At 43.8% G+C, this 26,204-nt stretch overlaps 1 protein-coding gene across 1 annotated transcript in view; it reads left to right on the forward strand.

Moving 5' to 3' along the window:
• Positions 1–24,134, forward strand: part of per2 (period circadian clock 2) — a 40,626-nt gene extending 16,492 nt beyond the window's left edge. The window contains exons 6-28 of the mRNA XM_079530362.1: positions 1,812–1,933; positions 2,319–2,520; positions 3,111–3,162; positions 4,540–4,682; positions 5,555–5,633; positions 5,811–5,917; positions 6,558–6,711; positions 6,868–6,982; positions 7,621–7,770; positions 8,437–8,512; positions 8,875–9,052; positions 9,850–9,974; positions 10,162–10,359; positions 15,598–15,764; positions 16,813–16,841; positions 17,361–17,431; positions 17,745–18,655; positions 19,184–19,280; positions 19,885–19,899; positions 19,953–20,160; positions 20,498–20,648; positions 21,018–21,134; positions 22,242–24,134. Of these exons, the coding sequence (XP_079386488.1) occupies positions 1,812–1,933; positions 2,319–2,520; positions 3,111–3,162; positions 4,540–4,682; positions 5,555–5,633; positions 5,811–5,917; positions 6,558–6,711; positions 6,868–6,982; positions 7,621–7,770; positions 8,437–8,512; positions 8,875–9,052; positions 9,850–9,974; positions 10,162–10,359; positions 15,598–15,764; positions 16,813–16,841; positions 17,361–17,431; positions 17,745–18,655; positions 19,184–19,280; positions 19,885–19,899; positions 19,953–20,160; positions 20,498–20,648; positions 21,018–21,029 (3,362 nt within the window). The 3' untranslated portion in view covers positions 21,030–21,134; positions 22,242–24,134. The remainder of the gene's footprint in view (positions 1–1,811; positions 1,934–2,318; positions 2,521–3,110; positions 3,163–4,539; positions 4,683–5,554; positions 5,634–5,810; positions 5,918–6,557; positions 6,712–6,867; positions 6,983–7,620; positions 7,771–8,436; positions 8,513–8,874; positions 9,053–9,849; positions 9,975–10,161; positions 10,360–15,597; positions 15,765–16,812; positions 16,842–17,360; positions 17,432–17,744; positions 18,656–19,183; positions 19,281–19,884; positions 19,900–19,952; positions 20,161–20,497; positions 20,649–21,017; positions 21,135–22,241) is intronic.
• The last annotated feature ends 2,070 nt before the right edge of the window (positions 24,135–26,204 follow it).

Here is a 26,204-nt window from a genome sequence, read left to right on the forward strand (position 1 = left end):
CCCTATATAACTTGCACGCATAGGCAATCAAGTCAAGACCATTAATTAATGACAGCTGTGTAGTGGTGACGATTGCGTGATGCTTCTATGTACAGGATTCTATAGGTCACCACTTTTGGTGTGACACACACACGGCTTCTGTTTACAATGCGTTGTCAACACGTGCTGAGTTGACAAAGATTGACAGATTTAGGAGAAGACTGATAGTTTATCCTTTAGTAATTAGGCTGTGGAAGTATTCACACTAGGCTACTTTTGGATTTATTGGGATTGGCAATTTGGGGAAAGGAGGAGGAGGAGGTGATCAAGCTCCACAAGACCACATTATTGGTAGGCTCAAGGCTGCATTTATTTTCCTTTTTTTTCCTCTCGAGGGTGCATGGGATGATGTGAGCCCCTCCAGCAGGCTAGGGAGCCCCGCTCAGGTTAGCGGAAAATGACCGCGGGGTGCGGGTTGCCAGGTTTTTTTATAAGTAAAATATAAAATAAAAAAAAGCTAAGCGTCGAGCCCTGACACTACACTAATAACAACAATAATATCAACGGTACAGAGAACAGTACAGTACACATGACTACAGCACAGTACAGAAAGAAAGCTCACATCAGAATATTAATCCATGTAATAATAATAATAATAATAATAAAAAATAAGAACACAACACTAATAACAACTATAATATCAACAGTACAGTTGATCAGAATATTAATCCATGGAATAATAATAATAATCATAATAAGAAAAAATAAGAACACAACACTAATAACAACAGTACAGAGAACAGTACAGTACAGTACACATGAGTACAGTACAGTACAAAGACTTACAGTACAGTACAGTACAGTACAGTACAGTACAGTACAGTACAGTACAGTACAGTACAGTACAGTATACTGTTCCTGCACCTTGCCATGCTCGCTTTCATACACAAAACCAAACAAGGTCACTCAGCCAGCTTGGCAACTTTGCGCTTTCCAAGCAAATGCATAAATTAAAACATCATGGGTTGCCATTGCCTTCTTCCCATTTGCGTATCGCATGGCGCTAGGATGAGCGGGCCGAAGGCCCGCGAAATTCTAGTATAGCAACAACTGAAATGATACAGAGGCGTTCCCGGATTGAAAAGTATAACGACATCTAAATGGGGAGAGCAAACGACCCAAAACGAATACATTGTATGTGCAAACATACTTGACCAGTAACAGTGACGCTAATTCTGAGCTTTGTACCAAACAATTATCAGAATCTCTTTATCATTAACAGTGACGCTAATTCTGACCTTTGTACCAAAGGTGAATAGGGTAACATTATCAGTGTTTAGTAACAGGTAATGTGGTTTCATTTTTGGGTAAGGTTCAGGCAAAACAAACACAACATACAGACCGTGCGTTTGTCTGTCTGTCTGTCCTCCGCATATGGGGGGGGGGGGGGGATTGGTATGATAATGAATTACAGCACTAAGTAGACAACGGGCACAACGGTTACTTTGACAATGGGTACAACTGGTAAAATGGTAATCGGCATAGTCTATCTATAAACCGCGTAATGTCTGCTTATCTGTGTCTGCGTTTCCACCACAATGGGTACTCTGACAACAGGTAAGATGTGTACAGTAGGTACACTGACAACGGGTATAATGAGTAATGCATAATCGGAGGGGAATGCATTCTCAGGTATCATCATCTCCCATGTTTAGATAACAAACAGAATACACAAAACAAAAGAAAAAACGGGAAACGCAATACGACGTCGTAGAAAAACAGACACTCAGCATGTATTTGTAAACTGATGTTGTGCTCTACTTGTGTTTCAGCAAATGAGGAATATCATCAGCTGCTTATGAGTGGTGACAGCCAGCCCACTGGCCTGGACGTGTCTCCTTACACCATACAGGAGATTGACAGCATTACCTCTGAATACACCCTCAAAAACAACGTAAATCACTGCAATCAATCCCACGCAACCTGTCTGTCTGTCTGTCTGTCTGTACAAGAAAGAAAGAACTGGGTTATATATCCTTTCTAACAATATGGTTTTACTGAAAACATTGCACCTGGCTACAGCTGCTATTGACAATGAATCTAAACAGTACCACAAACTAGCAAGATAGTTTCTCACTGCTCCACTTTCAAGGTCATTTGCGATATCATATGTATATTGAGCATGTTGATATTGCCATGATGATATATTTTGGATCTATTGTGCAGCTCTATTGAATACACTTCTTTACATGTATTTCACATTGCGGTCAGGATCAAAATCACTGCCAGTTTCTGGCAATGTATTTTAAATTAAAAGTCTGCGTCCGTCTCCCCGACAGGATATTTTCTCTGTGGCCGTGTCTCTCATCACGGGGAGGATTGTGTACATCTCTGACCAGGCTGCCTCCATCCTCAACTGTGAGAGGGACGTGTTTAAGAGTGCCAAACTGGTGGAGTTCCTGGCACCACAGGATGTCAGCGTGTTCTACAGCTTCACCACGCCTTACCGCCTGCCCTCCTGGAGCATGTGTAGTGGAGCAGGTGATTGATGGCACCTGGGATAAGATATACCCGATCCTCTGCCTGGGTAGACTTTATAATCGGGTGATAATGCCCAATAAAGTTGGATTATTACATAAAGATTGACTTAGATGATGGGTCAGGATATTTCCAGATGAGGGGCCGACTGGAGCCGCATCACTGGATAGAATCTACAATCATCTTTAAAGCATGCTTGCTAGCTCGCCTTGGCTTTCTTTTGGCGATCATTTTAATTGTTCAAAGCACCGCTAGCCAATGCTCTCACCATTCTTGTGTGAATGAGGTGACATTTCTTTGCATTTCCAGTCTGTTTGCGTAGCTAGCGCTGGTTAAACTGAACACCCAAACTCGCTGAATCACTCTATATTAACAACCATGACTGGAACCCTGTAGGCTAGCTAGCCTACCAAAGAAGAATAGACTCCTTCATTTTCCCCTTATTTTAATTCATGAATCCAGGACTTGAGCTGTGAATCTCTGCTATGCGAGGGAGCAGGAGACTCAGCTGCCTGATAACTACTGGTATTTACTGTAGCTGGGTCATTTTCCACTTCCTCTGAATTGAACCATGTCTGCTTCCCGCATCATAGAGTCCTCCCCACCAGACTGCATGCAGGAGAAGTCCTTCTTCTGTCGTATCAGGTGGGTGATTTTGCCAGGCAAAGCAAAGTTACTATATTTACCCAGGGTAACTGGACTAAGCATCAGATACAGCCAGGCCTTGCTCATAGAACATTTCATGGTAGTGGTTCAATGCCTTGCTCAAGGGCACTTCAGCGGTGGTAATTTTAACGTGCCGGTCCGGGGATACGAACTGGCGACCATCCGGTATCAAGACCGCTCCGCAAACCGTTCGGCCACCGGCCATCTGCTCCTCATGCGTAGTGTTTATTCACTGTCTCTTCCACTCTAAATGCCTTTCATTATTTTGTCCCATCCTACTGCATGTGAAAGGCAACCCGATTATTTTTCCAGGAGAGGGATATCTGGACGTGCATACATACAGATATGTGCGCACACGCGTACTTACACAAACACACACGCACATAGCGTACAGACTCAGACACACCCACGCTTAATTATTCATCTCCACTTAAAGACCCCATGAAAGCAAATTCAATGTTTAAGTTGTTTTTATCACAAGCCAAGTTCACCTTGTGGTGAACTTGGCTTAGCTGGCAAGCTGAGAGGAGCCAGGTGAAACACCTGTTTTTCAGGAAGTTCCAATAACACCTAGACTTTTGATCAAGTCAAGTGGCTTTTTTAAGATGTTTCTTTTGGCTTTCGCCTTTTTTTTATTGATAGAGGGATAGATGAAAGTAGGCTGACAGGAAATGGGGAGAGAGATGGGGGGGTGACATGCAGTAAAGGCCGTCGGGATCGGGAGTCAAACCCGCGGCACACTGCCAGACTGGATTACCAGCCAAGGTGCCCAGACAGCTACGCCAGCTGCCCGGGCCCAAGTCAAGTGGCTTTGCAGGTTGCTGATATGGTCTGTGTCTGCGGGTACAAAAATGGTGTGTGCAAATGACCACATACAGAAAGGCTTTAGACAGGATCAAACTGCTTAATTCAAAACAATAAACTGGATTTCCGGCTAAGCCTGTTGACACGAGTTTAGTAAACACCAGTTCAATCAATATCCGTATCCTGCCCTGTTTTTACAGGAAGCAAATAGAAATACAGAATCTATATTGTTATTGCTGTTAGCCATTTCATTTGGGGAAAATAGCTCCACAGTTCCCCCCCCCCCCCCCCCCCCCCCCTGAGTCCAACAACTTTTTTTTTAAGTACACAGTGCAACAATAAAAAAAAGCCAAAATTGATGAAGTCACAAAAACGCTATAGGCTCGTTCATATTGCGGTCCATTTAAAACATTCAACATCCAAACGACTAGACAAACACCAGTGCAACAAACGGCAACTATGTAACTGACTATGTAAGACAAGAGTAGAATACTGTCATACTGTGTAGCTGTCCTTACAACTGTCTGAATCTCTGCTGTTGTCTCTATCCAGTGGCAGTAAGGACTGTGATGGAGACCGGGACTACTATCCGTTCCGTATCACACCCTACCTGATGAAGGTCCAGGACACAGAGCATGCTGAGGAACAGTTCTGCTGCCTCCTGCTGGCAGAGCGGGCTCACTCGGGTTACGAAGGTAAGCACCCCAACCTGCCTTGTACCACCCTTAGAGTATATATTAATAGAGACGGCACCGGATTTCTCCTCCCATCCACTTGCATTAAGTTGCTCAAGCGCATGAGGCGATTTCACTCCTCCTTCCGGGTAGGAACAGAGTGCATTCTGGGATTGATTGGGCCAAACGCATGAAAGCGCTGGCCGTTGACTATCATTGCATGCGTTCACGTATGAAACAGCGCTCATGTGTCATGAACGTGCGCAATGATAGTCAACCTATCATTGAGCGTTGAACCAGCGCGTTCATGTGTTTGGCTCAGTGCTGCAATACCAAATTCGGTCCATTTCGCCTCAGGGTTTCCTCCGGGTGCCGTCTCTATTAATATATACTCTAAGGTACCACCACACACAACAGTGTTAATTTAACTCTGTGGGCTCTGTCTTATACCTGGCAAAATACAGCGCACAGTGCAGTTAACCCCACTTTATTTAACCTCCTTTCTGTATGTTTCCAACTTGAGAGGGAGGGCATCTTTAAACTCATTCCCTGCCTTTTTTTCTAACGGCGTTTCCTGCCGATGACCTTTTGGGCATTATTATTCATCCAGAATAGCCTCTTATATTTCCTGTTCAATAAAAATACCTTGCAGTTACTATAATGCCTCTGATGAAAGCGAAAGTGTCCAGCGGTAGATCGGTAATGGACGATAACTACTTCTGGTTTACCAGGGTGAATTTTCGGGGGTTTTCAAAATAAAACGTCCGTCTGGAATCTCTTTAGACTGAGCAAACCGCAGCAGCCAATGAGATGTTTAACCTCTAAAGTAATTTTGGTGTACTGCTGACCACATAACTGCTAGAGAACTTGAATACTTTCTGTTTCCTTTCCAGCTCCAAGAATCCTAACAGACAAACACATCTTCACTACCACGCACACTCCAAGTTGCCTGTTCCAGGATGTTGATGAGAGGTAAGACATAGTGTGAACTGTTTTCTTACCCGTGACCCAAAGTCCTTGACATTTTGCACAGAGATCGATCACAGACTTCCTTGGGGACTTGCTCATTCACTGATTTTCTTTATTTATTTTCTGTTTATTTTGTTTTTGTTTGTTCACTCTATTATATTGTTCTCTATACTGTTTCAGGGCTGTTCCACTCCTCGGCTATCTCCCCCAGGACCTCATTGGTACCCCGATCCTCACGCACTTGCATCCCAGTGACCGACCGATCATGTTGGCCATTCACAGGAAAAGTGAGTGGGGGTTTGGGTGAAACCATTGATGAAACAGAGAAAAGCTTAACCACATGGTCTAATAGTCAAAAATGAAAATTAATTAATTAATATACAAAGCAAAGAAAACCTTTGTTTTAACTGTTTTAAAATGATCCATTCGTTCCAAACAAATGTGCATATCACTGTTAGAGACAGAATTACCATGCACCTCCAAATGCACATAGAATTTATAATGATAAATGCTTCAAATATTTAGTTATTAGTATTATATGGCAATATTATTGGGCTTGTTTCGAGGGAAGATTTGGCTTCTTTCTCTCGCCAAGAGTTGCCTTGTTTTGGGCTTGTTTTTGGAGGTGGGTTGGCTTATTTCTCTCACAAGAGTTGGCAACACTGATCTTCTCTGATCATCCACTCGAGCATTACACACATAATGATAAGCAGCCTGGTGACCCATAGTCCCATAGTGATGGAAAGGGACCTGGTCTGGACCGAATAATAGACCATAATAAATCATGGACCTGGACCTGTGTGTCTTGGGTATTGTCTCTGTTTTTTGTTTCAGGTGGACCTGTGAAGACCTATCTATGCTGTGCATCTGCAGAGGAAAATGGCTTATGCCATATAATTTGACCGTTTGTTTCATGTCCTTCCATAGTCCTTCAGTATGCCGGCCAGCCGTTTGACCACTCATCCATCCGGTTCTGTGTTCCAAATGGAGAGTACATCGTCCTCAACACCAGCTGGTCGAGCTTTGTCGACCCGTGGAGTCGGAAGGTCTCCTTTGTCATCGGGAGGCACAAAGTCTGCATGTTTGTACCACTCTCCTATCTTTTTGCAATATAGGGTTATTATTACAGTGTCATAGTTTGCCAAGCCACTCTTTCTCTTTATTGCAGTAATGCCTTATTCCTCTGGTTCATCTGGTGTGTGTGCGCTCAAGGCTTCTGTTTGTCTACTTTTCCCAGGGGCCCATTGAATGAGGATGTTTTTGTGACACCAGCCACTGCCCCAGGCGAGACAAAGAGCACAGATTGTGACATTCAGGAGATCACAGAGCAGATCCATAAGCTTCTGCTGCAGGTAAGAAGATACAGAACAGGAACAAGATGAAGCAAGAAAGTATATGAGACGCAGTACATAAATTGTGCAATGTTCTATGCCTTCAGCTGTAATGCTGAATTCGCACCAGCAGCAGTGAGTAAGTTTCCATAGTGCAACACCCTTAAATAAGCGATTTGAGGCCCAGTGAGCAGCTGCACCCAGCAGGAGAGCTCAAAGATGGGAATAAGTGTATGGACTGAATTCATAAAGTGCCTTCATCCAAAGCATTGTAGAATGTATTTCACATTCACACTCTGGATGGCAGAGAAAATCATGTGAGGCACCAACCTGCTCCATCTCAAATAGTTGAGTGTTTACACCTATCTCGGACAACACCACACTTCCAGTTGGCTGCCGCTCTGTCTCACCGCACTACGGCAGCCACAAAGATGAACATTCCTCAAATTTGCCGTTTTGCAGTTTGATAGCTCCGCCTCCTTGCAATGGTGGGCAGTCGTCTCCCTCCGTTGACAATGCATTCTCAGCACACAGAAACTGGTGTGTCAGCGTAAGACTACTGGTCTCTAACCTGTGTGTGTGTGTGTGTGTGTGTGTGTGTGTGTGTGTGCGTGTGTGCGTGTGTGTGCGTGTATGCGTGCATGGTATGTGTGTGACAGCCGGTTCATAACACCAGCTCCAGTGGCTATGGTAGCCTCTGCAGCAATGATCATGTCGCGGCAGCGCCCCCTTGTGGTGATAGCACCAACAATGGCACTGGGAACAAGATGAGGCCAGAGGACGAGGGAGAGACCAGCAATGTCAAACCAGTAGGTGGAACCATGTTTGGTTAGTTTTTTGTTGACAAAGCACAAATTACATACATTTGTCATTATAACTTAACTTACAATTTGAACAGACCGTAAAACGAGACAGGGCGAAAAAGTTACTTCTATGGAAAGGCTATTTTACTTAAATTGACTCTATAAACAATTTAATATATATGTAAGGTTTTACCCACTCAAATGGTACCTCGTCAGATAATCCCCACATAGCCTACAACAACGTCCATGAACCGACTTAACTGTAGTAGCCTTTTCATGAATTATATTTGTACTTAAGCTGTCTGCTGTCGTGAAGGTTTATAATGTTTATAGTTAGAGAAATGTAATGTTTCAACACCAAAGTAGTAGTAGTTGTTGTGAATTAGCAAACTGGACATCTGGACTGAATGTTTCCATTATCCTCGTGTTGCGCTTCTGTTTTCGCCGTTGTACCGTCAAGTTCCACAGCCCCTCTGCCACCCCTCCCACCCCTCACTGCATGGGGAAAACGGGGATGCGGGCTGAAAGGGCATATGGCCTTGCAGAGCACGTCAGTGCAAAATCTCTGCATAAAGATGGGGCACTGAGCTGTAGTTTTTGCGGTCTCTCTATATTAGATATGGATGTTCTGCTGACATTGGCAGTGTGTTTGTCTCTCTGTTCTCCTTCCAGGAACTCTGCAAAGGCATTCAGCTCCAAAAGAGCCTAGAGCAGCAGATCTGCCTAGCACCGCATAGTAAGAATGGCAGTAAATCTAACCAACCACTCTCTCCTTGGGGAGAGTGGTTGTTGTGTGTGTGTGTGTGTGTGTGTGTGTGTGTGTGTGTGTGTGTGTGTGTGTGTGTGTGTGTGTGTGTGTGTGTGTGTGTGTGTGTGTGTGTGTGTGTGTGTGTGTGTGTGTGTGTGTGTGTGTGTGTGTGTGTGTGTGTGTGAGTGAGAGAGTTTCTCATTTATTCTAACAAATGCCCTTGCACTTAAATATTGCATTATGCAAAAAACAATGTATTTTAAATGGAAATGAATGCGATTAGAGTTGATTTTTGTCATAGGACACAGATCACGGTCTCAGAAGTATACATTTGCCTTAACTCTTGGCCGTTTCCCCAGCAGAGTCACTCGAGAAGAGCTCAACTGTGGTGAGGCCCAAGGACTCAGCCTTGCCTCTCAGCTGGAGGCAAACAGGGGCCACGATGGAGCAGAGCAGGGCCTTTCTCCAGGAGGGTCTGGCCTTCAACGACCAGACTGTCTACTCCTACCAGCACATCAACTGTCTGGACAGTGTAACTAGGTCAGTGGTTTTCAACCCTTTTCACATCAAGGCCCATTATTTATTTTGCATTTGAGCCACGGACTAATGGACCACCATTAGATGACATTCAGTCTCTGACTCAGACCCAAAACTAAAGAATATATTAGGTGTCGTTGGATAGGATTTTGTCCACAATTCCATGCTGTATTGATGTTGGTACCATTCAGAGAGATAACAGGCAAATAACTATTCTTCTACATTCTCTGATTGTGTAGACTTCTTGTGAATTTAGTAATGCAGATGTTCAACAATAATTTAACTCTTGAGGGTGTAAAATGAAACCAAATGGACCCATAAGGGTTCATTTGGTTACCAACTCCATAATTTAGCTGGGGACCACCTGGAACCCCCTCAGGGACCACTGGTGGTCCCCGGACCACTGGTTGAAACCACTGAACTAGGTAAATAGTAAACAAAAGTCCTTTTGTGTGTGCCTTTCTGCATTTTATCTTTGGACACATTATCGGTATGCTTATTTATTCTGGTCCTGCCACACTGCATCACTATCCTGCTGTATTGCTGCAGTATTTGTTTTCAGAACCTTTCCTCTTTAGGAATGGGTGCAGCCTTGCAGCGGCACTGTGTCGCAAACATGTGATTTTCTCTGATGTGCTGTTATGTCTGTACTCATTATGTCCTCATGATTGATAGTGAAGAAACTTGACTAAAGGGCTGAGGGAAGCAACTGGAAAGGTCAAGGAGACAAAAAAAAACATGTTTAGAAATGGAATATAGAATAGAAAGGTTGAGGTTAATACATGTGCCATTGTGTCCAGGTACCTGGAGAGCTGTAATTTACCCCTCACCATGAAGAGGAAGTGTCCATTATCCTCCAACACCACCTCCTCCAACTCAGACAAATACAAGCAGAAGAGAAGCAATGCCATGCAGGCGTCCATAGGTAGGTCCTTCTGCAGGAATTATCATTAAAAGATACCAAACTCGGACGGTGATCCTATCCATGGCAACATATTGGATATAAATCACAGGTTGTGATTGCCAAAAAAAAAGCTCTAGCTCAAAAATAGTTTGCCTTATTCCCCCGGGAATCTCTCTCTGTGTCTCGTTCTCTCTCTTCTCTGTGGCAGAGCCAGTTTTGTTAAAGGATCGGTCTGACCTTCCTCCTTTGGACGAGGCAAACAAAAGGCGGCGTGACACGGCCACAGCAGTGGTGGGCACCTCCCTGCCCCTGCCTGTATCCAGTAAACCAGAGAGTGTGGTGTCGGTAACCAGCCAATGCAGCTACAGTAGCACCATTGTGCACGTAGGAGACAAGAAACCCCGACGTGAGTCAGGTTAGCACTTGTGCTTTCAGATGAGTGTGAGCATGTGCCTTTGTGTACTACAGTTACCTTTCAGGAAAGAACCTGTGTTCCAATGGATAAAATGTCGCATCCCAAGTTAACGTCGCATGACCATGAGCGTATAGAATGGCAATTTTCAATACTTTTGCACAATACTTCCATACAACAATATATAGAATAGGACATTAACAGTTTTAATGCCGTGATTAAACAATTGTGTTCCAGATCTCCCTGCCGTGTTTTCACTAACCTTTGAAGAGCCACTGCGCCGACTTAATAGTTGCTTGTCATGAAAATCCACTTTAAAATGGTGTAATTGCTTGTCGTAGTGTTAAAAAATATTCCAAAGTGCCTATCACAACAACAGAGCGGAGGAGGAACCCACCCGCACCGCACCACCGCGGCCATTGTAATGTAATTGGCCTCAATATCCCATAATTGAAAACAAAAAACTGAAACAGAAAAACGAAATATGAAATATGGAGATACAAGTTTTCTGCCCGACAGCAACTGTATGCATAATTCTATATCAGCATAAGCCATAGCTCTGATTGCAGTTCATTCACATACAGGCCCGGCGCCAGGATGAAATGACTGAGGGGTCAATTGAGATTTTTGAGGGGGCAAAAAAAAAATGTAATAGTGTCAATAATAAAATATAAAACTACCTTTTGTGCTGGATTGGTTTTCTAGTGATATTTGGCAGTGATATTCACTAGCAGCACTGGTTATAACAACTCGAAACATGCTGCTACAAACAAAAACAGGCTCCAGATTATTTTTTTAAATTTGCGATGAAAATGCTTCAATCTGGTGCACTTTGAGATAAAAATGAAAGGCTAGATCTATAAAGAACTACACACATCATATTAGATTATTATCATCTTTACTGTGCTATTATTGGGGTGGGCCACAATGCATATATAGTCAAAAGTAGCTGATCTACAAGCTCAAAACGTGTCTCAGTGCGATGCATTTTGAGCTTGTAGATCTGCTTTTTTGCTATTTTTTAAATTGGAATCCTGAATTATTTTCACCTATTTTTTAATTGGAATCCGGAAAAGTAATATTTTTTATTTAATTTCAAACACATGTATATGTTAACTTTATGATTATGAACTGAAATGCAAATATTGGACATAAAAAAGGCTAGTACTAGTCATTAAACTACTAATATAGACTGAAGTAATTAAAGTGGGTCATGTTTGCATGTTTGGAATTGTAACAGCTGAAATCAATAACATATCAGTATTCTGATATTAACCTGCAGACCGCATTAAGTGAACTGAGTCTGTGCTCAGATAATACATTCTTCAGCGTGTCCACAATAGTCCACAGTAAAGTTCTCAACGGGCCCAAAAATCATGGCCCGGCCCGACCCTACCCTAACTGGGTCGACCCGAGGCTCGGCCCGACCCTAAAAATTACCGTAATGTTAAGCCTGAAGCCCGAAAAAAGCCCGACAGAAAAAAAAGAGAGAAAAAAAAAGCAGCGCGATGCGTTGTGAGCTTGTAGATCAGCGTTGCGGCGCAGCGGCGCCGTGTTTCAGTGTGAAAGTGAGAACGGAGATCAACGGATTTATCGAAATAAAGGATGTATGTAACTCACGTTAGAATAGGCTATTAACGTTCCATAACTTCCATTTCCAATCATTCTAATGGATTCCATACAGTGGTGGTGGTGACTGACTGGTGAGTAAACACGAATAGCAGCTGCAGCTCCCTCCCTTAAGTTTCCTCTGAAGTGAAGTTGCTTTACGTGTAGCGTGTAATTATATATCACCATGGATCGTTTGGTGAGGTTGATTAATAATTAGGTTTTATTCATCGCAGCCAGCTGGGTTAACGAGACTCAGTGCAACATGACGAAAACCTGACGCTTCTTCAGCTGTGATAATCCGATTGATTTTATAAAATTTAAGCATATGGCAACTTGGCAAGTTAACTGGTGGTTAGTAGAAAACCAGAGGGAAACCAGCGGTAGCAAGGCAAGCAAGCAAGTCTCACACCGTTCACTGTTCTCTCTACTGTACTGCCTGCGCGCAGTGCAGGACTGCGGGGCAGGCTGCATGTTGCTCTGGCCTCGTACACACATGCCGGACGGACATGATCTGTTCTGTCTGTGTTTCATGGCCGCCTCAGGCTCAATGCTTTTCCAATGGAAGTCACGTGGTTTGACATGTGTGATTGTGTGTAAGAGGCCTCTGAGTCTGAAATGCCAGTGCGATGCGACCCCCGTCTCCAGTCCTCCTCCTGTCACAAGTGAATCGCTTAGCGCAGCCCTCTTCATAATAAATACATAAAGTACATGTATACACAATCAGATTACACAAATAACAGAATTGCTATTTTTATTATAATAACACTCTTTTAAAAAAAGAAAGAAAAAATAACAAAATCGCGGAAAATCACCGAGCCCGAGGCTCGGCCCGGCCCGACTAATTAGCATAATTGTTTGGGCCCGGCCCGGCCCGAAAACGCCGGGTCGGGCCGGGCCTGGTCGGGCCTGGTCGGGTTCGGGCAGAGTTTGAGAATTTTAGTCCACAGCCGACTTTGCCACTTGCTCTGATCCACTGCATCAATAGCACCCCTCCCCCCCAATGGCAGACAATCATATGTCAGACACATACATTCAGTTGATCCGAATTAACATGTGTTAAATTCCTGTGCCTCAGGAATGTCGTACTTCCTGTTCTTTCCAGATGGGAGATGGCCATGACGCATGTTAGATGTTCCTTGCATGCCTGTACAATACATTTTGTTTGTAGCAGCATGTTTCGAGTTGTTATAACCAGTGCTGCTAGTGAATATCACTGACAAATTTCACTAGAAAACCAATCCAGCACAAAAGGTAGTTTTATATTTTATTATTGACATAAAAAAAAAAAAAAAAAAAACTTTTTTCCCCCTTTTTTTAGGGGTCAAGGAGGTCGGGTTGAGGGGTCAAGTACCCCCTTTGACCCCTCGTGGCGCCGGGCCTGTTCACATACATCAGTCGTTTTCAAACACGTTTGGTTTTAGTACCTCATTTGCCTGATTTCGGAATCCAACTATCCCCTTTAAAGGACAGTAAGTCTAACGTTGATAAAACAGTATAATGGCAATTAATTATTGCTTTCAAAACAATAACAGTTGTACTAGTAAGGTGTTTGATTTAATTTGAATGAAGACTTTAAGGCCCTCATTTATCAACCGTGCGTACGCCAAAATATGGGTGTATGCCGATTTACGATTTGCGCCAAAGATTGAAAATGATCTTGTGCCAAGACAAAACTCACGTCTGGTCGGGAGCTGTCGCACGCTTTGTCCTCACCTGTTTTTCTGTCGTAGAACAGCGGAGCAGCATTGTTTGACCAGCTGAGAGGCTGTCACAGGCATCGAAACATATGTATTCACTCCTAAAATGTTAATATAAAAGTATATGTATGTAGTATATGGGCTACATGTAAAAAAAGAAAAAGAAAAGGAAAAAAGGAATAGGCCTACATCAACGATGTGTCTGTGTCATATGAAATTGGTAGGAGATTACCAACTTTACAAGCAGTTAAAATCGCGCAATTAAAACAATGTTGCAAGTTTAGATGCTTAAGCCATTTAAACAGTGTTTTGCATGAGCGCATGCCGGTGCCCCCCCCCCTCCTGGAATAGTTAACTGGATCGAGAGGCATTTGCAGTGCTGCAGCTATAGTCAAGTCTACCAACCAACGGGTAGGCTATAGTGCAATCTACAGCCATGTCTTTCTCGAGTTACATCTCGTCGTTTTAAGGATAAACCCGACGTGTCGCTCGAATGCCAAATGTGCCGTGCCGGCGTGCCAGCGCAAAATTGGGGACCGCTGACCGCATCGGAGTTAGGTATAGGCTAAACCACCCAGCCAGGCTGCCAGCCCACCAGTGCCAGTGTGCCACATGAGGCTGGTTTAGGCTGCACATTTATATAATTGTCAGTTGACAGCCCAGCCACTGCACCGACTACTGCGACTAGCGAGGTAATCTAAATAGATTGTCATAAACGTGCATGGTCGCGGTGTCATGAACGGACCACAGTGATAGAGACAGACAGGACAGGAGAGGAGGAAAACAGCAGCGTGTGTGTGCGCCTATTTGTTATTTAATTCATTGTCCACATGCAGGTTCAGGTTTTCGTTCACTAATATATAGTTGTAGGCTATATTAAATGAATAAATACTTTAATAATTTAATATAGGCTACAACTAACAACACACGGCAGGCGCGTAGCGCGGATCAAATGATTGACTGGGCAAATTAGCATGGGGGGGGGGGCGCATCCCCGGCTGATAGTGAAGTGTGAACTGTGAACGGTTTGGGGAACCATTTTAAAACAAAGGCGGCTTGCATGCTGTGGTTTACTAACCAGAAATTTGCATGCACAAGTTGGGCCAGCTCTAAACTGACTGGGCCACGGCCCGTATGTGCGTGTGTGCGTGTGTGTGTGTGGGCAGCAAGGCAAGCGAGGCGAGAGGAGAAACAGACAGGGTACTACAGCTACAGCTTTATTTAATTCATACAGGTGTTCGTTCTTTATTTATTTAATATAGGCTACAACAAACCAGTTGGACTTGCAAGTTGCGTGTGCGTGCGTGCGTCTGTGTGTGTATGAGAGGGGGGTGACTTTTTTATTGACTTTTTTCGTCATGTAACTATGGGTTCCAAGGTCGTACTGCAGTTGTTCATGTCGCAAAAACGAGGGCGAGGCTTGATTTCATAGGGCGTGCCAGATAGATTTCAGCCGTCACATTTATAAACGTCCGAACGAAATTAAGGAAGAAACAGCTGTCTGCGATCACTTTGTAAATGCCGACCCGACGTGGGTGTACTACGAATCCTACACTCGAATTTGGGGCAGATTTTACACTCGATTGATAAATGAGGGCCTATGACAGATCAGAGTTTTTTCAATGTTTTATCATTAATAATAAGTTAGTAACATATTTTTGTTTCCATTTTCCACTTCCTCTCACGTACCCCGTGTAGTACCTCTGCGTGCCCTTAGGGGTACCCATACGGTACCCCGATATGAAAAACACTGCCATACAAAACAATAGTCATATATCTAGCCATGTTAGCAACGTTAGCAAAGGTTATGGTATGAAGTATACTGTGTGCTAGGCTAGCTTATATAATGCACTTTGGTGATTCACATCATGTGTGACACTCATTGGCACCAGTCTAATTCTACTCCACTCTGTTTTCCATGCAGAGATGACAGAGGGAAACCAGACCACTGGGCCTTCCCTCAGTGCTGTTTCACCACCCATCCAGGAGAGGGAGCCCTATAAGAAACTAGGGTTGACCAAGCAAGTTCTGGCAGCTCATACTCAGAAAGAGGAGCAGGACCGCTCTCTGCACCGCTTCAGAGAGATTATAGTAAGGGAAACCTATGAAAATCTGGGAACTAAATCGTTACCAAGAAATTTCTTCACCAATGTGTTTCTAAAGGTGTCTAATAACATGTACTAAAAGTTTGAAATTCAACTCCCGTGGGAAACCTCATAAAAAACAGCTCAAAGTCGGGGTACCGATAACCGATTTTCGAAAATTCGAAAGTGCATAAATTTGACTTTTTGGACTTTTGAGGGGTCAAACTATGGGTTTTTCATGATTCTGAGTTGATTGCAAGCATTTATTTTCACCAAGACAACTCCCTGGTGGAAAAACGGCCGCACCCACTTTCCCGCTCATCGTTCACCTCCCCCCAATGCCCCCTCCACCCCACACACACCTACCCTTGCAGGGTACATGTAAATTAAAACATAGCTAAAGCTTTGTTATTGTTTGACATGGTAAATAGGCCTAGTTATTGTTTAGTAGTGGTTGCTGTAGTTGATTGTCATTCAAAGTGAGGAAGTTTGGAGCACCAGACATGCCTGAAGCCATTTGCATCCTTTTTCTCTGTTGATCACGAGCCGACACAATATACTGCTTGTAACGTCAGATACGTAAGTATTATCAACATATTTTTCTAACAACTTGTTGTTTATGATTATTTTTCAGCTTTTCTTCTAGTGTGTCCCTTTGATTTCTATACTGATGTGTGTTGAGTGCACAGTAGTGAGTAGTTGATTGCTCGTTTTGTTGCACCTGCTGGGCAGCAGGGTGGGTGATCAAAGCCCAGGATACCGACTTCCCACACTCCAACTGGAATGGCTGGATGAAGAGTATCCATGTAGATCAGGGGTTCTCAACCCGTGGGTCGCGACCCCTCGGGGGGTCGCCAAATTATTTTAGGGGGTCCCCAAATTATTTAAAAAAAAAAAGATTTTTTTTTAAATTTTATTTTCACGATTTTTCTAAAATAGCAGACCTACAAGCTCGTAGCGCGCCACTCGGTGGCGCGCTATGAGCTTGTAGATCTGCTATATAATATATTGCTTGACGTTACAAGCAATATATTGTGTCCGCCCGTGATCAACAGAGAAAAAGGATGCAAATGGCTTCAGGCATGTCTGGTGCTCCAAACTTCCTCACTTTGAATGACAATCAACTACAGCAACCACTACAAACAATAACTAGGCCTATTTACCATGTCAAACAATAAAAAATAAACTAATTTAGCTATGTTTTAATTTACATGTACCCTGCAAGGGTAGGTGTGTGTGGGGTGGAGGGGGCATTGGGGGGAGGTGAACGATGAGCGGGAAAAGTGGGGACGGCCGTTTTTCCACCAGGGAGTTGTCTTGGTGAAAAATAAATGCTTGCAATCAACTGAGAATCATGAAAAACCCATAGTTTGACCCCTCAAAAGTCAAAAAAGTAAAATTAATGCACTTTCGAATTTTCGAAAATCAGTTATCGGTACCCCAACTTTGAGCTGTTTTTTATGAGGTTTCCCACGGGAGTTGAATTTCAAACTTTTAGTACATGTTATAAGACACATTTAGAAACACATTGGTGAAGAAATTTCTTGGTAACGATTTAGTTCCCAGATTGGTCAAATACCTGATAAAATGCCCTTACTATTAGAGGAGTCGGGGCCTTCAAGGTCGACTGCTCTCAGTACCTGGAGCGCCACAGGGGACCGATGCCAAGTGATGGTAATGCTGACCATGCCACAAACCTGCTGTATCCACCATTCACACACTTAGGATAGGACAGCACTTAAACCACTCGATATATTTCGTTGACCGCAGTCCCCCAGGTTCTGTACTTGTTCCCCTCCCTTTTCCCCCACTACACCAAATCTACAGCCAATCTACAAGCTCACAACCTGTTGGGTTGTGATGCATTGTGAGCTCGTAGATCCACTGTTTTCGCCAAATGTTACCCTGTTACGACAGAATAGGGATGCTACATGTGGTTAATTGATTTTAGTTTGCTTTAATTAACCTGATCCTCTCATGCCAATAGCTGTGCCTGCTGCAAGGTCCTTCAAGCACGGTGCAGAGCCCATCACCCGCCGTGGCGCCCGCAACAAGAAGACCAGGTCTAAACGTGTGAAACGCACAGAGTCGTCAGACAGCACGGTGTCCCACCACAGACGGCAGCGGCTCCGACCTCCGCTTCTCAACCAGGGCCTCAACCAGACTTCCTGGTCTGCCTCCGACACATCCCAGTCCACCTTCCCCATGGCCTATCCTACTATTATGCCAGGATATCCTCTACAGGTGTACTCCAGAGAAGACACAGAATTGACGCCCCGTCTAGACCCCTCGTTAACGGGCCTCGGACACAGCCAGTGTAGCCAGGTTCCTGCTTGTACCCCAGCCACTCACCCCGCTCCCTACGCGGCATCCATGGTGAGCCCTGTCGTGGCCCTTGTGCTGCCTAACTATGTGTTTCCTCAAGTGGCCAACAGACCTCCACCACCGCCTCCACAACTGCCTTTTTACCAGCAAGAGACTGGTGGCTTCCCTTTGCAGCCCCAGCACTTTGATCAGACTGGCTTCCCAGGGCAGGGTGCCATCCCAGGTCAGCCTGCCTTCGCAGACCAGTGTAGTCCTCAGAATCCCATCTGTCCTCAGGCGTGGTGCCTGTCTCCCTTGTTCTCCTTTCCCATGGCCTCTGAAATGCCTATAGCCCTCACGAAGGGCTTGTCTTGCTCCTCCACGCCACAGTCTGGGGTTGGGGGCCAGGCGAGCCCTCCGCTGTTCCAGTCCAGATGCAGCTCTCTGCTGCAGCTCAACCTGTTGCAGCTGGAGGACAGTCAGAGGTCCCTGGAGAGACAGGACAGTACAGTGCTCTGTAGTGGAGGCCAGGGGAACAGCACCGCGGAAAGGGAGAAAGTTTCAAGTGGCAGCCAGGCCACGGAACCGCAACAGGTAAATTACTGTGTGTGTGTGTGTGTGTGTGCGTTTGTGTGTGCGCGTGTGCGTGCGCAGTGGTCCCCGGACCACTGGTTGAAAACCACTGCTGTAGGAGACAGAAGCAGGACACATGGGGGCATGAGGAAGCAGGAGAGACATGGGGGACATGTACGTGAAAATCCCAGTAGATCAGTTTCTTATGTACTACTCATACTAGCCCATTTGTCGATAACAACAAGTGTTCATAGTCATTTATATAGCTTTTATTCCCCATTCTAATGCACGGTGCAGATCGTTTTAATCTGTGTTTAAGTGGACAGTGTTATGGAACTGCACTGAAGTGTACAGTGTGACACACAATGGTTATTGGTGTGATGGAGAATATTCCACTCAGTGAGAAGAAACATTAACTTGAGTCTAATGAGATGAAGTCACACAGTAAGGTAGTCTGTCTGGAGCAGGCAGAGGGCATCTGTCATGACTGATTCAGTACAGTTGGAGGTTGTGTTTACTAGAGCCTCATCATGAATTCCTCTTTTACAGGCGAGCTCACTCAACGATGGGAACAACAGCGATGTCAACTCATCCTCGTCCTCCATGTTGGACATACTTCTCCACGCAGACTCGCGTTCAGGCACTTGTGTGTGTGTGTGTGTGTGTGTGTGTGTGTGTGTCTGTGTGTGTGTGTGTGTGTGTGTGTGTGTGTGTGTGTGTGTGTGTGTGTGTGTGTGTGTGTGTGTGTGTGTGTGTGTGTGTGTGTGTGTGTGTGTGTGTGTGTGTGTGTGTGTACACTTCATACTGTATGAAAAAATTGCCTTTGTTCGGTTTGTAATGCGTGCCAATCCGAAAGCCTCATACAGAACTGTTATGTATATGTGTACCATTACACCCCTAAGATTTATGGCATATACTGTATAGTTTATACTGTAAGACTCACATACTGTACAGGTTTTTGGGGGTGTGGTTGAGTTTGCCATAATCGTCTTGACAACAACACGGATATCAGCATTGAGTTTTTGAGAGGGATTGTATACAGTGATAGATCTTTCTCTCCTAGCACAGAATTATAGTTAATAATTTCTGTAGTGCAGGGACTTCAACTGGCATCTTATGACATATGAAGACGGGGGACTAAATAGTCATTTTAAAGCTTCTGTGTCCCACAAACACATGGAAGAAGCACCTTTTGTTTGCAACTCCAACACAATCACGAGATGTTGATTCCCTTCATTTGCACATACTAGGTGTACCAGTGTACAGTGTGCCATGAGTTCAAATTGAATGATATCCAACTTATTTGTGGGGCCCCCAGGAAGCAACGGCAGCAGTATCTACTTTGGCAGTGAGGACTCATCGCAGAACAGCCAGCAGGTCAAAGGTCATTTAAGCAGCAACGAGAGAAAGCCCATGGAGGTGGATCAGAGTGAAGACATAATCAAGGATGCACTGCAGGACCCACTGTGGCTGCTCACAGCCAGCATAGATGACACGGTTAAGATGACTTATCAGCTGCCCTCACGGTGAGTAGGAGGAGATGGGTGACAGCAGTGGTCTACAGTCAGGGAGGGGGCGAGGGTCACGATCAAGACCCCGGAACCTGGTCAAAGTGCCACATTGTACTTGCCTCACACGAGCAACACACATGGCATGGCTACTTTTGGCCACTAGATGGTAGACAGAGACAAAATGCATCCTGGCTGATTGGTGAGGCTGATTGCCACTCACCATAGAGTTCATTATTCCCTTTGAATACCTCTGACTCTGAACCACACTTTTTTGTGTGAAAACATAATCCTGAGATCTGTTTTGTGGTGTGTGTGCGCATGTGCGTGTGTGTGTGTGTGTTTTGGTCTCTAGTGACATCCAAACGGTTCTCAGGGAGGACAGAATGAAGCTGAGACTTCTGCAGAAGCGTCAGCCTTGCTTCACAGAAGACCAGAAGACAGAACTGGTGGGGATTCACCCCTGGTTAAAGAAGGGAGGCCTGCCCAGGTCTATTGACAATAAGGTAAGCTCTCTCTGCTGTGTTGCTTCTCTTTCTGTTGTGCCATCTCCAATCTATCTATCTTATTCCGGGTTGCGCACGCTTATCCGACACACCAAACGTCCGACATGCGAAAATCACCCGTTGCTCCCGACATGCGTTGCCTCCCGCGTGCGGTTAGGGTTAGGTTTGGGTTTGGGGTAGGGTGTAGGTCTAATGACTGACGGACTGTTGCTACGTCGGATCTTATGCCTGTACCCTCTTACTACTCCAAGAGTAAATGTAAAAATGTGTATAGTATCTGAGTTAAATGAACACAGGGGATGTTGCTGTCTCTTGCTCACCTTTCTCCTCACTAAAACTATTTTTACTTGTTCGATGTACGATCACCAGATCTGTTCATAGTGTGACAACATCACGGAGCAGCTGCATGTGGACGACGGGCATACAGAGTCATCGGGGTGGTCCACTGCCTGAGGAAAGGAGTCCTTGAACGCCATTGTCCATTAGGTGACTCACTATCAACAGACACCTCTGTAAAGGACTTGACTCAAAGCAGCATCCATGAATGATCTGACTCAGAGCCCAAGTCTCCTTGTCCTTTGCCAGCAGCCATGACATGAAATTTCGCTCATGCCATCCGTCTGTGTGTCTGTTTGTGCGTGTGTCAGTCAGTCAGTGTGTCTGTGAACAGCTAATCTCTGGCACCGCTGGACCGGCGTGAGACTTTCCACGTACACTCCCAGTAAGCCAAGGGACGAACCTCTTGTAAAAGGACTTGTGGTGGCACTTAACAGATCACTTTATATTTTGGCCTATAATAACTATGCTATAATGGCTACAATTTTGTCCAAAACTCACACAAATCGGTACACTGTCTCTGCAGTCATGTGATAAAGATTTATCAGTCACATTTTTTTCTGATTCCACATAGTTTGCAGGCCCTGGGTAGGCAACCCGACCTGGCGGAGTCCTCCGATCCAAGGGGCGCACTTTTCTAGTTGGTTCTGTAATCTTCAGGCCCAATTCAGGCCCAATAGAGCGTCGCAGTCCCGCCTCCTACCCTGGACCAGGAAATGAAATCCAATGCATTATTCTCATAGACATTTCTTAAAGTATTTATTTAAAGACGGTTACGCCGCGGACAAAGCCAACTCGAGTCGTGACAACTCATGACAACACAAACAATATTTTGGACCAAACAAATAATTAGAAAGAAGAAAAAAACGGAAGGTTACAACACTTTTTTTGTTGTTTTTCTTCTTTGTAATTATTTGTTTGGTCCAAAATATTGTTTGTGTTGTCATGAGTTGTCACGACTCGAGTTGGCTTTGTCCGCGGCGTAACCGTCTTTAAATAAATACTTTAAGAAATGTCTATGAGAATAATGCATTGGGTTTCATTTACTGGTCCAGGGTAGGAGGCGGGACTGCGACGCTCTATTCAGGCCCAATTCAACTCTAATCCATGACACGATGCTATATTAAATGCATTTAGTGCGTTTTCAGCTTTGACGCCACACTTTTTTCTGTTGAGAATCCTGACACTGTTTAAAACATTGAGACACTCGACATGTCTCCATAGACTTTGCATTGGAAACCTTATTTCCCCTTTCAGAATGTTCCTGCGCTGTGACGCTGTTGGTGTGACTGTTGCGTAATAATGATTTCATATAGAGCCAAGACTCATGTAGAGACTGAACACAAACTGAGGTAAACAATGTGTGCATAATATGTACATTTCATTGAAGAAAATAACCTGTATATTATTTCTTGTCATTATTAATTCTCTCAAATCTATACTAAGCATGCATCAATCATAATGTAAACCTCCATGGTGGATTTTGTTACTCGAGAGCCATTAAGACTAGGAAACATTGAATCAGTTGGAGCATGATGCACCTTTCAGTTGGCTGTTGATTTTTCTTTTCTTTTTCTTTTCTTTTTTATAATTCCTCCTGGAAAAGCAGATATATTTATATGTTTTACAGAGTTGTACATTATAATATATAAGACAGTCAGCCAAAAACAGGACCAACTAGAAAAAGTGCCCTTCTGGGCACAGGTCTCCACCAGGAGGATAGGAGTGTGTGTGTGATGTTTGGCAAAATGTTTAGGAGCAATATAAACGTGTGTGTGTGTGTGTGTGTGTGTGTGTGTGTGTGTGAGAGACGCGGCTTGGCCTGTTGTAGTGCCACCATGAGGCTGATTTGAAAACTGTCAAGTGGCATTTCTTCCAAAGCCTAGTGGGAATATGCATGCACAGTTTCACCACAATCGGACGCTGCGTTGAGTAGTTGTGGTGATTTGTACAAAACGGGTACAAAGCGGGCTACTCCTGAAAAGTTTAGAAGCCAATCGTAGACGTGGATTATGAGAAATCAAACAAACCCGTCTTGATCACATGACTATGAAGAGCATGTGTACCGATTTGCGTGACATTTGGATAAAATCTGAAGGAGTAATATTAGAAAATGTGTTTTACATATGTCGGCCTCCTGGTGGCGCTATAAAGAGCAGATGTGAAAGATTCCAGGCAAAGGTTTTTCCTTAGCCTCTAGGGAGTTGACATACAAAGTTATCCACAGATCCGTGCAGTTAGATGTAAAAACACTTTTCGGCCAGTTATAGCGCCACCATGAGGCTGAGTTGAAAATGTTCATTTGGCATTTCTTCCTCTGCCTAGTGGGAATGTGCGTGCACAATTTCACGGAAATCACACGATGTGTTCATGATTTGCAGCATTTTGTTTGAAACTGAGCACTCCTGCGAACTTTGGAAGCCAATCTTAGCCAATCAGGATGGAGTCTGAGAAATCTGAAAGACCCGTTTCGTTGAATGGCTCTAGAGAGACTGTGTACCAATTTGCGTGATGTTTGGACAAAAAGTGTGTGTGTGTGTGTGTGTGTGTGTGTGTGTGTGTGTGTGTGTGTGTGTGTGTGTGTGTGTGTGTGTGTGTGTGTGTGTGTGTGTGTGTGTGTGTGTATTGGCTACAATCTGTATTTGTAATGTCTGACTTTTAGGCGGTGACCATCTCTACTCTACCTCTCATTCTCTGTAGCAAGTAGCAGAAGAGAGAGCGGTATATACTAAGGTGACATTTGCATGATAATTATGAAAACAATATTTTGGTCATGTTTGTTTGTGTCTCTTGCAATCCATCTAGGCTACATGCAAATATTGTATATTTGACACCTTTCTGAGGTAGGCTATACAGTTTCCTGCTGTGAAGATGTGGAGGTCATGGGAGCTATAAGCCCATGGCATGCATGGATTGAAAGTGTGGTCACTTTTGAAGTTGACTTTTAGGGTTATTACATGGGCGTAAAGCAATTGAAACAGATGTCAAAGTAATTTGTTTGCACTTCTCTGCTCCTAGTATGCTGCGGTTTGTTATTAAGTAAGCATTCTAAGGTATATTTTAAATGGCAACTTGCACATTTCTATACAATTTGTTGTGTTCTCTTTTCTATTCTCTCCTGTTGCTAATTTTTCAAATTAAAATGTTTTTATATAACTGTTTTGGTAGATTTTCTGATGTGAAGGCCTATAATGACTTAAGCAACGAAATGATATCAGACAATCTGTAGGCTATGTCCAGGCAAGCAGGCTTCAATTGATTGATTGATTGATTGATTGATTGAAAAATGTATTAACAGTTTGCAGAATTACAGTACATTTCAAGCACAAACACAATACAAAGGCTGTTAACTGTGAGTGGACGACCCAATTAAGCATTACACTTGTTTACAACAGGGTCCACCATGTTCAATTCATCAAAACATTTAGAGACGTACAAATAGACACTTCTATATAGACAAAGAACAGAACAGGAATTCATCATAATGGAGGTAAAAAGGGAAACGAAACATATACAGTGAGGCACAATGGTGCAAAAATGTTAGTCAACTTAACTGTTTTACAGAGACCATAACTGTTTGCAGAGTAATATAATCATTTGGACACATCTTGAAGACTGTTGCTGTGACTCATTAGGCTGCTAGTCTAATCCATGTGATTAGCATGCATGCATGTCGTTTGTAGTAGAACTTTCATTCCTGACTGCTTGGTGGCGGTGCCTTGTTCGATTTTGAAATGTTAAAACTATAGCAGACCGTCAGTCTGTCTGTCCTCACAGATCCTCCGTGGCTTATTATACCCATACCGCATTTGATCAAAGCAGACACGCTGATTTACATCCCCTCTGTTCACACCTCAGATTCCCCAATGTGTATAGACGAGGAGGTGCGAAACATCCAAACTGCCCCCTGTAGTTATTTGCACCTTTGGAGTTCCGAAAATCCTGTCTCCCCGGGCTTCACGAATCACGACACAAATATGCGAAAAATAAAAGTTGAGAAGGCTTCTCGTCTCGTCTTCCTACTCCTGGCAATGAAAAATATAAACGGGACGGGGTATGTGGATGTTTTTATTGGCCTCTAAACTAGTAGGCTACTAGCAGCCTGTCCTTTTCGTGAATGGGGTGGAGGGGGGAAAAATCCCAGCTGAATGAAAGCTTTCAGTTTGTCGACAGTGTAAAAAGTAACACTTGATGACATTAGAACTTGATAGAGGTGCCGTTAATATTAGCCTAAAACCTTAACTACAGCTCATTTTCTTTTCGTATTCATTTGTCGCAACACCTGTGTAGCTGAGAATGGAAATAGACGTGCTTTAACTTCAGTCTGATATACCGTCCGTGTGTTTGTCTATACAGGAGGAAAACACGCAATGCCAACTATAGCCTAGCCTACTCACGAAGAATAATTTGCCAATAATCTTCTAATTTACCCAATTTAAATAAATGTGCGTCTCAATAAGAGGCTAGGGGGTCATAATGCTATTTAGTCATGGCTAAAATATATTTTAGCCATGACTTTAGCCTGTTAAGAAATCATCTATTCTATACCATCAGCTGTGCGTAACGTTCCTGTCACATTCCATGGCCTTGCTATGGACAATCGGGCATTTCTCTTAATCCAGACATCGTTCACACTGAAAAAGGCAAATGTTTAAACTTTAGACTAATAAACCCAATTTGACCCAATCCATTCTCATGCACCATACTTTAGGCCTTATAGGTTTGCATATGATCGATTTGGCTTTGGCCAATAGCCTAAACTCATAGACACAAAAAATAAACATATACAATATCTACAAAAAGTAGGCTATATTAAATCAGTGGTGAAATAATTTAGCATATATTTACTTACTATGCTAGGCTACTTAAGTAACAACAATAGGCTAGGTGCCCACACTTTTTCGACTTGAGAGCTACTTTCAAAATGACCAGCTCAACAAGATCTACACACCCAAAAAAGTATTATCCCATTGCTGAAAATAGCAGCACTGGCCTTATACATACTATAACACACTTGGAATGGGAAATAGAGAGAGGAAAATGGAATTCGTAGTTATTTGTATATGACTTTGTAATGCTATGTTTGTGTACTGGCTCCCGGTCGCTGCCCGCACAGAATACAAAACCCTGATGCTGGCATTCAAAGCAACCAGAGGTATGGCTCCCCCATATCTTGCAAGTATGATTGAACCCTACAAACCCTCCCGCGCACTCAGATCA

The sequence above is a fragment of the Electrona antarctica genome, assembly GCF_951216825.1.
Source record: "Electrona antarctica genome assembly, chromosome: 19".
NCBI lineage: Eukaryota > Metazoa > Chordata > Actinopteri > Myctophiformes > Myctophidae > Electrona > Electrona antarctica.